Source organism: Rutidosis leptorrhynchoides, chromosome 5 (genome assembly GCF_046630445.1).
Source record: "Rutidosis leptorrhynchoides isolate AG116_Rl617_1_P2 chromosome 5, CSIRO_AGI_Rlap_v1, whole genome shotgun sequence".
Classification (NCBI taxonomy): Eukaryota; Viridiplantae; Streptophyta; class Magnoliopsida; order Asterales; family Asteraceae; genus Rutidosis; species Rutidosis leptorrhynchoides.
Window position 1 is genome coordinate 59,923,725 of NC_092337.1, and position 14,245 is coordinate 59,937,969.

The window sequence follows — 14,245 nt, forward strand, 5'->3', positions numbered from 1 at the left end:
CGATCGCATGGGAAATAGGCATAAAAACCATGCGAGTGCATGAGCTCATGCAAGTGCATGAGATTTGCACTAAAATCCCATGCACTCGCATGGGCATCAGATTCAGCAAACATCTATAAATCGAGCTGGTTCCTGCACTTTTAACACACACACATATCCGAATACATATTACTCCCTCTGTAATTATTATTATTATTATTTATATTATTATTATTATTATTATTATTATTATTATTATTATTATTATTTTTATTATTATTAAGATTAATATTATTATTAATCTTATCATTATTAGTATTATTAATTAGTATTACACATAAAATACTACGACGATGTTATGAGCATGTCACTTTCAAAAATGGGTTTTCGAGCGGGATAGAACTAAGAAAATTATGGGTTATAGCTATGGGGGCTATGGGTAATATTCATGGATGTTGTTTGCAAGATAAACCTAGTGTTATCATCTCTGTTACGTCTACGTACTTTTCTACAATATTGAATCACAATATTGATACGTAAGCATTTATATCTTATCTATTATATATTAATAGAATATCCCTGACTAGTGCTTGAGTGTATATATTGATACATGCTTGTATGCTAAATTTCGTCATTAAACAGTTTATAATGAATCACAAATTAAATACATATATTACTGGTAAAAGGTATATGATATACATGTTTTTGGAAAGCTGGCGAAAAATCAATAACTTTTCATTTAGATATCGAATAGTTTCGATGAACGGATTAAAAGATATGATCAACTGAATTATAATTAACGTTAATTGGAAATTCTTTTGAATCTGCAATTAATATTTAAACAACTTGTTTGTAAGATTGATAAATTGGATTTTTGAATATTACCAACCGAGTAAATGAATCCTTATATAAGGTACGTCTCATTTTGTAAACTATTGTCAAAATTGACTTTTTGATACGACTTTGGATAACTTTTGTATGTCGATCTCGAGCATTAGGATTGTGATACACTATGACCTGACCTAGCTTGATAGACATTTATTGACCAACATATGTTCTCTAGGTCGAGATCTACGGTTATTTGATATTCCGAGTTTCGGTCACGTTTTGGCGAACAACTTTATGTGCTGCTAATGTGAGTTTCATTTGCTCCCTTTTTAATTGCTTTTGCAATCTATATTTTTGGGCTGAGAATACATGCAATATATTTAAACGCAATGGATACAAGTACATACTTAATTCTACGCTGAGTTTAAACCAAAAATCCCTTAGCTTTGGTAACTAGTAACTGCCAGTACATAGGATATGGACTGGTGGGTGCGAATAATAGTATATGGATCCTTAGGGCTTGACATCCCCGTCTGAGCTAGAGCACTAGCCTTTTAACAGACGTGTGTTATTTGAGTTTAGGACACGTTGGTTTGCGTGTATTAAAACGAATGGGGTATTTATTATTATAACATTAAAGTTTAGTTACCAGGGTGCTCTATTAAGTAGAATCTATTACTAAACGTTTCTGGATGAACTCACCAACCTTTTATATACAGATTATGCAAAACACTAAAACTATGAACTTACCAACCTTTGTGTTGACACTTGTTAGCATGTTTATTCTCAGGTTCCCTAGAAGTCTTCCGCTGTTTGCTTATATGTTAGACAATCTATGTGCATGGAGTCTTACATGGCATATTTTTCAAGGAAACGTTGCATTCACCAAATCATCACCATGTATCTTATTTTGACTGCATTGTCAATAGAAGTACTATTGTAAACTATTATTTACGATGATTGCCTATATGTAGAAATCATCAGATGTCGAAAACCTTTGATTTATATATTCATTTATGGTGTGCCTTTTCAAAAGAATGCAATATTTACAAAATGTATCATATAGAGGTCAAATACCTCGCAATGAAATCGATGAATGACGTGTTCGTCCATATGAATTTGGAGCGATCATCACAGCTATTAATCGTGATCAAGATTAGACCCAAAAGGAGCTCACTGGGTCATTTTTGCTGCTGCTACTGGACTGTCTGTTTTCGCAATTCATCATCACCAAATCCTTGATCTTTAAACCCTAAGGTAGTCTTAAACCCTAGTTAACTTTGTTCTTTATTTTATTACACATAAGTATATTACTAGGTATTATGTTTAAAGTAGATAATTATTGAAGTATGAATAATAATTATGAATAATAATTATGTTTAAAGTAGATAAAGATTTATGAATTATTGTAAGGATAATTATAATGATTAATAATAACGATTATGATCAAGTATTATAATTAATTGTTAATAATAAGATGAAGATTTTGATTATGAATAAAAGTTATGAATTATGAATTGATCATGAAGTATTAATAAGGTTAAAGATTGTGATTTTTTGTAAGTAAGCTAGATAATGATAATAGTTGTAAGATTATTATTAGTAGTAATAATGATGGTGATGATAAAAAGGTATGAACTAGATCATGAATGTTATTAGTAATAAAGAAGGATAAGGAAAAAAAAATGAACTAGTTACAGATCGTGGTTAAGGTTGATTGAATGAATATTGATAATGTGAGATTAGGGTTAATAATAGTGATTATGATATAGATTATGAAAAGGAATTGTTTATGTAATAAAAATTAGAGTTAATGAATATGATTAGTTATTATGATAAAAAGTTGTGATTTTATGTATTGCTTAGGTTAAGTTTATGATAAAAGTTTTGATTGTAAGATTAGTAATGTAGTAAAGAATAATGATAATAATAATACATGTGCATGCATGCATGCATACGTACGTATGTGCATGTATACACTGTGTGTATATGTGAGTGTATATATAAATATATGCATACGTGTATATGTATGTGTATATATGTATGTATATGTACTTGTGTATGTATGTATGAATGTTCATTATGGTAGTTATATAAGTTAGTAAGCATAATAATAAAAAGTAATAAGTATATATATATGTACCATCTTACACTTATATATATGTAACACTTACACCTAATATATGTATATATACCATATAGTTATGAACACATACATGTATAATAATAAATAAAGAATATATATGTATGTATCACATAGATATAATTATACACGTAACATATTATGATAAGATACATAATAGTTGATTAAAGTAAATAATAATACTACTATTAGTATAACTTATACACCTAATTATATAGTAACACTTAATAACACTAAGTATATTATCACTTATATAAATATAACTTTTCTAAAAAACGGTCACTGTTAATATAGTTTACTACATTAATAAACAAGCTTTATGTCTATTAGACATTAATTAATTGAACATTATATCTCTAGGTTGAGATCTTCGCTTACACACTCCATTCATACTACTTGCGTGGATTTTCTTGCTTGCTATTAAGGTGAACTTCATAGCCTCACTTTTTAACTTTCTCTACTACTTATTTTATAACTTTTGGGGTGAGACACATGCTTACTTTCAAACTATTTTACGTTTAGACACAAGTACCCGAAAACTGTTTAACTGTGCTGACATGCTTTGATTCATGCTAAATCCCTACCATGATATCGTTAATTGCTACGTATAAAGGCAAACTTAGTTATTGTGAATAGGCCTATTGAGAGTGACGTCTCTAACCATTTGACCGTTGGTCTTTGGTTACATAATAATGATTAAACGACACTGACAGTTCAGGGTGTCCCGGGGTAACTTTGTTTATGTCTCGATATCATAACTTCAGCATTTACTTTTGATAACTAAATCTTGTGGTCTAAAACTATATATATTAAACCTATGTTGTTCACTCAACCTTTTTGGTTGACACTTTAAGCATGTTTTGTCTCAGGTGAAGATTGCTAAAGATTAGTTGCTATTTGGACTTTGCTGCTTTTGGAGTCCGCATTTATACATTCATATTATTGCATTAGAACACCTATTGTAATGACTTAATACTTTCCGCTGCTTATAATACATTGGTTTTAATTAAAAACATCTCATATAGAGTCGTTCTCGTTTATACATACTTGTGTTACGATATTGTGAAGTCATATTTCCCCGGCCCTATTTGGGGGTATGACAGAGTGGTATCAGAGCCAGGTTGTTATAGAGAACCAGGATTGCATATTATGTGTGCCTTATATGTTAGTTAGGTGCCTTAGCAATCTATAGGACTATAACCTTTCCTATTTTAGTTTCTAGTGCTTTTTCCCTTACATTTTATTCGTGCTTTTGCGTCATCCTTAGAACCTACCTAACCATCTCTCTTTCTTTTCATTTAGGATGTCTTGCCTTAACCCGATCATCATCTCTGACTTCGAGGAATCCTACTCCGAAAGATCTATCCGCACACCGACTTATGGACCCGTTTCCCCTCCATTTTCACCAACTCACCCAAACTATGTCCCTGCTAGTCCACCACACTCCCCTCATTTGGAAGAATCCCACACTAATGATAACTATGATGGGGATGACGGGGAGGAAGAGTTTGTGGAGGAGATGATTGAAGAAGAAGAAGTTGAGGAAGAATCCAAGTCCGAGTCCTCTGTTCAAGGCAATGGCAACAATGGCGTACCGCGAAACCTTTCGACTATTCATTCTCATCAAAGTTTTATAAGCTACCCGCCCCCTACATACAAGAGTACTGAAAGACCTGGGCTCAGTAATATTGAAATAGTGAATGCTGATCTCATAAGCTACACCAATTGATTTCAAGAGTTTGCTCTCATGGCTACTCCCGAGTATCTAGGGATCCAATGCTACATCAATGGATTGCCTAATGAAGTCCGAAGAGATGTTATCTTGGAGAACCCGAGCACCATACAAGAAGCTGCTTGCATGGCAAGCTATTTCATCGACAAACATAAGGAGAAAGAAGGTGCAAAAAGGAAGAGAGAAGGAATGGGGCAAGAAAATCCTAAAAGCAAATTCAACAAGTTGTATAAGGGAAAACGTCCTTATTGCAAAAGATGTGAGAAACATCATGACGGATGGTGTAAGGCCAAGTGCACCAAGTGTGAGAAGGTGGGTCACGTAGCCAAGAATTGTAGAGTTGTTATCCCATCAATCAAAACTCCAGCAAATGCAACCGTTCCTACTTGCTATAACTGCGGAGGAGTAGGGCATTTCAAAAATTAATGTTCGGATAAGAAGAAGAATGAAGAGGTACAATGAAGAGTTTTCGGAAACCACTAGAGACATTTAAACTTTTCATTTTCATAGTGTTCTTTATGTTACCCTTTAGTACTTTTACATTTTGGAAGATTTCGTTAAGTTCCTGTAATACTCTGGTTATTTTCTTTTAAATGAATGAATGATGTTATTTTCTTTCCTTTCATTTTCCATTGAATCATTCACCCCGAAGAAGATGAATATTGACTAGATGACATAGTAGTAACCTTATGGAGTGATAAAAGTATGATTTAAAATAATATAATGACACTTGATCAACGTAATTATATTATGATAAGTCATACAGAAATCCTAATGGATCATGATGGGAATAAGATTTGATCAACCTTAGGACCATTGTGTACCATTACCTACTCCTTATCACTATATTGTCAACTAAAAACATCAACCCTAGATATCATATTATCCTTTACTTGTAAACTATCCACGCTCGGTGCTGTACCTATTGCATAGGTACCATACCGCTTAGCTCCATTCGAAATGAAGGAATTATCCAATCAACTCCAAGAAGTTTTAGAAAAAGGTTTCATTCGTCCTAGCTTGCCTCCGCGAGGAGCACCCGTTCTTTCCATTAAGAAGAAAGGCAGCACATTGAGAATGTGTATTAATTACCGAGAACTCAACAAGCTAACCATCAAAAACCGTTATCCATTCCCGCTTATTGATGACCTGTTTGACCAACTGCAAGGATCAAGTCTCAATTCGAAGATTTATCTTAGGTCGGGTTATCATCAATTGAGAGTCGAGGAAACTGATGCTTCTAAGACTACTTTCCCAACTCGTTATAGACATTATGAGTTTCTTGTCGTGCCTTTTGGTTTAACCAACGCTCCTGCTGTATTCATGGATCTTATGAACCATGTATGCAAACCTTATCTTGACAAATTCGTGATTGTTTTCATCGACGATATTCTAATCTATTTTAAGAAAGAGAAAGAGCATGAACAACATTTGTGATTGATTCTAGAGCTCTTAAAGAAGGAACAACTGTATGCCAAGTTCTCTAAATGTGAATTTTGTTTGCGAACCGTACAATTTCTCGGACATGTAGTTGATAGTGACGGAATACATGTCGAAAATCACTGCTATACGGAATTGGGAAGTGCCTAAGAGTGCGAAACATATTCGCCAATTTTTAGGACTTGCTGGTTATTACCGAAGATTCATCAAAGATTTTTCAAATTCTAGCTAAACCTCTCACTAAGCTAACTCACAAGGGGAAGAAGTTTGAGTGGTCCGATGAACAAGAATCTGCTTTTAAGGTTCTAAAGGATAAATTGACCACAGCCCTGATACTATCATTACCCGATGGCAACGATGATTTTGTAGTCTATTGTGATGCCTCGAACCAAGGTTTCAGATGTGTCTTAATGCAACGTAACAAAGTTATAGCTTATGCATCTAGACAATTGAAGAAACATGAGAAGAACTATACCACACATGACCTAGAGTTAGGAGCTGTAGTATTCGCATTGATTAACACCCTAGATTTTTTTTTTTTTTGAAATGCACAGCGAAAGTCAATTATTAACTATTAATTACACATATAGTCATATTTCACAAATTCGCTGGTGTTACTTAATTACAGATCATGTTGTAAAGTCTTTTACATAAAACATCAGAGTCACACTGTGTCAAACATCTTCATTTGCCCTGCTATACCCACCAAAAGTCACTAATGCACACCTGCAAGGCAAAACACTGTGGGGGAATTAGCGCATCGCTAAGTGAATGGAAATATCAAATAGGATATCACTATAAGCTCTAAGCACAACTTAAGGTCACAAGTCACATGCTACTAGGTCACTAGCACAGAAATGATCACGAGAGGACCGGCGGCCTGGCCGGGCCATTAACTACTAGCTGATCGGGCTAGAGTTTACCGATAGTTCTTAATACTGAAACACTGGTATAGTCTTCCAGACGTGACGCACTCGTCATTCACACTATACCACCACATCAGTAACACAAGAACCCAACCCAATTCCTATCGTACAAGACACCCCGTTAGGAATGGTTGACCTCTTCCGTAGCACACAACATCTCGACGGGATCCCTGAGTGTACACATAATCACATAATATCACAGTCACTGGTCACTGACTAAAGGCACAATCTAATCATACATATCACTGGTCACTGGGAGCATATCACTAATCATAGCACAAGACACTACACTGTCTTAGCACTATATAACAATATCCGAAAGGATAGTCCCACTCACCGTTACCAGCAAAACTCAGTGGTCTTATATTACTGAGTCTTCACATCCACTTTATCACCTGAGAATAAACACTGAACAAGTTAGCAAATCATATCATTTACTAACGATATCACAATATGTATATTCAATATACATAATTACACATATATGCATATATACACAATGTTACCATCTAACATATGCATATCACAGTAGATATATAAAACATCACATACATATACAATACAAGTATATATATCTACACTAACATCTCAATACATACATGTATACATCAATCAATTAAATACGCAAACTTGAATAATCACTATGCATATATACATGTACCACTATGTATCTAATACATCATCATCATACATATATATATATATATACATCAATCATATATATATATATATATATATATATATATATATATATATATATATATATATATATATAAACCACACACATATATATACATATACGCATATATATATATATATATAAACATATATATATATATATATATATATAACCATACATACATACATATATATATATATATATATATATATATATATATATATATATATATATATATATATATATATATATATATATATATATAGGGGCGGAAGATAGAACACCCTAGGGGGGATGGCTGCCCCACCTGGGTTTTGATTCGTAACTAGCAATTATACATGAAATTGGACTTTTTATATCTTTAATTTTTATATTGTCCCTCCTACACAATCACATGAAGTCAAATTGGCCCACTAACAAAAGTTTCGTAGGAAAGTCCACCTAATTTTAACAGCCCACTAAAAATATAATATAGATAAACAAGTTCAATAAAAAATCTCACCTACCAATCTTCCATATGAAGCTTCCAATTCTTCCCCAAATATTTCAAACAAAATCCAATAGCGATTGGAGCGAGCTATAATTTATTACATGAGGTATTTTTCTTTTGATTTCTGTTATTCTATATGCCATTTGTGTGTAGTCTATAAGTGTATTTGTCCTATTTGTGTTTGTGTCTATTTTAAACTGATTCGAAGTATCATATATAAATATATAATTTGTAAAATATTATTATTGCTCATTTAGTGTCCTTGATTGATTGAAGTTGGGTTGTTTTATAACATTTTGATAGAGTAATATATACTCGTAATTGAGAAGTTGTGTTACTTGTGTAGTATTAATATTGTATTAGATGAATAAATAATAGGTTTGAAGAATTGAAGTATGAGGTAATTAGTTTTATGCTCACTAACTGTATGTTATAAGTGAAGTCATCACTCTTCAATGAGTGTTAAATTTCTTAAATAACTTTGAGCTAATATCGATTATTAAAGCCTTAGTATATACTGACTTTAAATTTTGAACTTTGAAAATTTGATGATAACATTAGAAGGTTTGATATTTACAGGAGATCATGAAAAACACAAAAAAGATTACTTCTTTTTTTTCTAAGAGAAAGAGTGATGAGCCAAATGAAGATGTAAATCAAGAAAGTAAACGTCCCAAAGCTTCAACAAGTGTGCCTGAAGAACCAAACCAACCAAACACGGAACCAAATGTTTCTGAGATTCTAAAGCCAAATACAGATGATTTCGATATTAATTCAATGGAAAGAGACCCGGGAAAGAGAAAGCAAATGTGGGAATATTCAGCTAATTTGAGGGAACAAATAAGGTGACAATATTTGAATTTTGGACCTCTTCAAGTGCATCTTACAAAGTACCCTGCTAAAGGGAAACAAAATCGTAGATTTCAGTTCGTGTGGTTCAAAATATTTCCTAACTGGTTAGAGTACTCTATATCAAAAGATTCTGCATATTGCTTTCTTTGTTACTTGTTTAGTGACAAACATGATATTCGTCATGGTTATGATGCATTTACTGTTAAGGGATTTGACAATTGGAAAAAAGTTAATAATGGAATAAATTGTGCATTTCTTAAACACGTTGGAAGTTCTCACCATAGAAATGCAGTAGGTGATAGTGAAAGTTTGTTAAATCAAGTAGGACACATTGAAAATATTTTAGAGAAGCAAAGTGCCGAGAAGAGATTGAAGAATCGTACACGATTGAAAGCTTCCATTGATATAGTTCGATGGTTAGCATTCCAAGCTATTGCTATTAGAGGGCATGATCAAACTACTAACTCAAAAAACCGTGGCAATTTTATCGAAATGGTAAAACTTCTAGCTTCATATAATGATGAACTTGCTAAGGTTGTGTTAGAGAATGCTCCTTACAATTCAAGGTATACTTCGGGATTAATACAAAAGGAAATCTTGAGTATCATTGCAAACAATGTTCGAAAACATATTCAAAATGAAGTTGGTGATTCTTACTTTTGTGTCATGATTGATGAAGCACGTGATGAGTCTAAACAAGAGCAAATGGCTATAGTATTGAGATTTGTTGATAAAGATGGGTTGATAAGAGAAAGGTTCTTAAATGTGGTACATGTTTATGATACTTGTTCATTAACCCTTAAAACGAATTTATGGAATCAACTTTTACATTACGAGTTTGATATTACAAAAATCCGTGGCCAAGGTTATGATGGTGCGAGTAACATGAGAGGAGAATGGAATGGTTTACAAGCACTTGTTGCTAAGGATTGTCCTTATGCATACTATATTCATTGCTTTGCTCATAGATTACAACTTGTCTTAGTTGCTTCTTCAAAAGAAGTTATTTCGGTGCAACAATTTTTTACAAAGTTGTCTTTCATTATTAATGTTGTTTGTGCTTCAAGTAAGCGTCATGATGAGTTACAAAAAGCTAAGGCAGATGATATTAAATTTTTGTTGGAACTCGGTGAGATCAAATCTGGAAAAGTAAAAAATCAAGTTGGAACTATAAGACGAGCTAGTAACACACGATGGGGTTCTCATTTCAATTCAGTTTGTAGCTTGATTGATATGTATGATGCTACTTTTGTAGTTTTGAAAAGTATTATTAAAGATGGGTGTTATTCACAGCGTGGTGATGCTGATGCAGCGTATGGTTATATGATTTCATTTGATTTTGTTTTTATTCTGCACTTGATAAAAGAAATAATGGGAATGACTAATACTTTATCTCAGGCTTTGCAAAAGAAATCTCAAGACATTGGCAATGCTATCGCGCTTGTTTCGGCTACAAAGGAAAGTCTTAATATCTTTAGAAATTCTAGATGGGACTCTTTTCTTGAACAAGTTATAATATTCTCGGAAAAACATAAAGTGAATATACCAGATTTTAAAGGCCCGTATAAGTCTACTCGATATCACCCTCGTGGACAAGACAATCAAGTGAGTGTTGAGCATTATTATAAGGTTGATGTATTTATTTGCACGTTGGACAAGCAATTGAATGAGATGGAAAGTAGGTTTGATGATCATGCAATGGAGTTGTTAACTCTTACTTCTTTTTTAGTTCCAAAAAAAAATCTCTGAAGGGTGTGATACATATGAGATTTGTGATCTTGTTAAAAAATATTATCCTGCTGATTTTACGGAACAATAGAGGATTCAGTTGAAGTATGAGTTGGAGATTTTTAAAATTGAATTGTCAAAGAACTCAAATCTCAAAGTTGCTACTACTATCGCTGAACTATGCAAGATTCTTGTGGAAACTCAGAAGTGTGAGGTATATTCTATGCTCGATAGACTACTCCGACTCATCCTAACACTCCCAGTTTCTACAGCTACAACTGAGAGGGCATTTTCAGCAATGAAATTGTGTAAAAATAAACTTCGCAATAAGATGTCCGATGATTTTCTTGCAGATAACTTGGTGGTTTACATAGAAAAAGATATTGCTGAAAGATTTGATTCAGGAGATATAATCAATGAATTTAAAGACCTTAGAGGTCGTCGAGCTGAATTGTAATATTTGTGCACTGTTCTTTAGTTGGCTGTTTATGTTTATTTTGAGTTGATGATTTCTAAGTGCTAGCTAATGATGTTATTTTGATATATAAAGTACACCTTTTGCGTTTATCGTTTTTCGTCACAATTTTGTGTTTCTTTTACGTTCTACAAATTGATGATCTCGTCCCCCCGGGAGCAAAATTCAAGTTCCGCCACTGTGTATATATATATATATATATATATATATATATATATATATATATATATATATATATATATATATATATATATCACATATATCTATACACATATATTCATAAACATGTCCATATATTAATCATACAAAATGAGCGGGTCAAGGGTAAAAAGGGCGGTTAACTCAACACACAAACCACAAAACAAAGGTACGAGCAAACGGGTTGCGGGCCACGCCAAGCCGCTTTACACCACACGGGCAAACAACAACAAAACAAGGCTGCAATAGTAGCAATCAGCTGCAAAATTACAGCAGAACAGAAGCAGAAAACAGTAGCAGCAGACGGCGGCTGCAACCGGCGGTGCCGCTGCCGGAAAACAGTTTAGGGGTAGCAGCAGCTGCACCCTTTTTTTCTCTCTCTTTTTATGTTTCAAGCATTTTGATCAATTTCACAAGAACCCTAATATCCCCATTTCATAATTTTAACAAGATTTAAGCATACATACGTCATTAATACATCATCATCAAGCTATATCAACAATCAATTTCAATATGCAAACATCACATAACAAGATTCAAGCTTTACTCCTATTTTTTTTTCTTACAAAACTTATAAAACTCATAAAATCCCATCATTCAATAATAATATGAAATAGCTATATATATAAATATAAATATATATAAATGCATACCTCGCATCAGTTTTTAGCTCAAGAAATTAATTAATCCAATTTAGCTTGATATGGATTCAAGATGTATTAGTATATGCGTCTGTACATGTGTGTGTGTGTTTTGTTATTAAAATAAAATAAAATGAAACAAGAAATAGAAGTGTGTAGATGATCTGCACTAGGAAAATAAAAACATGTAAAGACAATAACCACATGGTCCAGCACGTGTTGATGCAAAACAAAAGCCACCTCATCATCTTTATTATAATATTATATTATTAAGCTTTTATCCGTGATCTGAAACACAACGCACCTCGTTAAGCAAATCCTAACGAGGTCCAAATCACACCAGCAAATATTTTTTGTGACCATCGTCACGAGCACATTAATTTAGTCACATAATAAATTATCAACTCATAATTTATTATTTCACTCCTTATAATTAAATCATATGAATTACTCATAATTTAAATATCATATTTAAATTATAATAATAAATAACACAATATACCTATTTCATCTAGGCTCATAACCAGGGTGTTACAAATCTACCCCCCTTAAAAAAGATTTCGTCCTCGAAATCTGGTCACACTCGAACAAAGGAGTTTATTTGGTTAGTCATTATCACTAAAGTCGCATGTTTTCATTACAACTTCTATTTTCTAGTTCAAGTTCGAGTCTAAATGGTAAAACTCATTTACTCTAACTTACATAATTAGTTAAATCACGGTCTACAAGTTTCAATTCACAATTTTCACAATCTTACTTATCAAGACCAACAATCAAATTAACCCTTTGTCATTCGAAACCAAACACTTTTCTTGACAATAATGCAAAGGATAATACATTTTCATGACAACACATCGTCCAATACAATGACATTTACCCCGAAAGTCTTTCAACCAACCACTGGTGTCCACAAATGTCACGATGAATTTAGCAGTGAAGGTCCAAAATCATGTAATTATATCGCTTGGTACCATCAAATTCACTAATTTGTTATCAGATTTAACTCCTTGCACAGTTAATTTCCCTCAATTTTTCCAAACAACGGCAACTAAATTCCATTTATTTTACTAGTCTTGGTACTTATGTCTACAAAAACATCCTTAATTCACTAAAACTGTCCAGGCTAGTCAGTCAACATTTTTTTTGTCCAACAATAAATGTGTAGTTCATGTATGATTTAAGTCATCTAAATTTCCTTTAGTTTCCCAAAATGTCTGTATGGTTTACAAGAATATAATTTCGTTGGCCAGACGCAATTATATCATTCTAAATCATACTTTCATTCGACTCACTTAGTTAAGGAAATCCTATATTGTATATTGTACTGACATCCACTTAAAATACACTTTTATGCTAGGCATTAATATATTAATATCTTATGATAATTCACTATATCATTAGTACACAAGTTCCATTTAACATGTCTTCAACCCTTATGTCGTTATTTACACACCGTTACCTAACAATATCAGATTTAATTATTCTAAACAACATGACACCATTAAATTCAACTTATTAGTCAACTATATTACAACTCTCATTCACAGATCTAACACTAATTATAGATTCTCACCATTCAAAGTGTCAGAGACAAAGATCACTTTATTAAATTCCTAACAAACTTATCAATTATTGTCTATGATAAGTTATTATCTTCTATTTTTTTTTACCCAATCAATTCTTTCGGTGAGAGATATACTAAGTTCCTCATAATCGACATAATAACATAATTAGCACAATATAGCCGATATCATTACAACTTTTCAACCCAAATATTCAACCTTGTTATAACAATATACCATTCACTCCTATCACTGAAAAATTGTAATAATCGTTAAATCTTTAAATTCATCAATTAGAATTTACACAAAAATTTGTCACAATAACCAATTAACATTGAGAAAGTCATTTTCCTGTTTCAAACACCCTCAACGCACTAGTCATACTGACAACGTTCAACAAGTTCCAAAAATTCTCAGTTTCAAAAATGACTACTAACTTATAAGTCGATTTTATTTCTAATAGATCTCATTATCATTCAAAAACGCACTTATAAATTAACACAATAGTCTACAAACTATTTCTCAGATTTATAGATTTCGCAATACAATTGCTAAACCAATAATTATCATTT

The 14,245-nt window shown here is 32.5% G+C and overlaps 1 protein-coding gene across 1 annotated transcript; it reads left to right on the top strand.

The window, feature by feature from the left end:
* Positions 1-8,802: 8,802 nt before the first annotated feature.
* LOC139848660 (uncharacterized) lies at positions 8,803-11,254 on the top strand. The gene is made up of 3 exons (XM_071838373.1): positions 8,803-9,062; positions 9,231-10,797; positions 10,889-11,254. The coding sequence occupies exons 1-3, from the start codon at positions 8,803-8,805 to the stop codon at positions 11,252-11,254; spliced, it is 2,193 nt and encodes a 730-aa protein (XP_071694474.1).
* Positions 11,255-14,245: the final 2,991 nt, after the last annotated feature.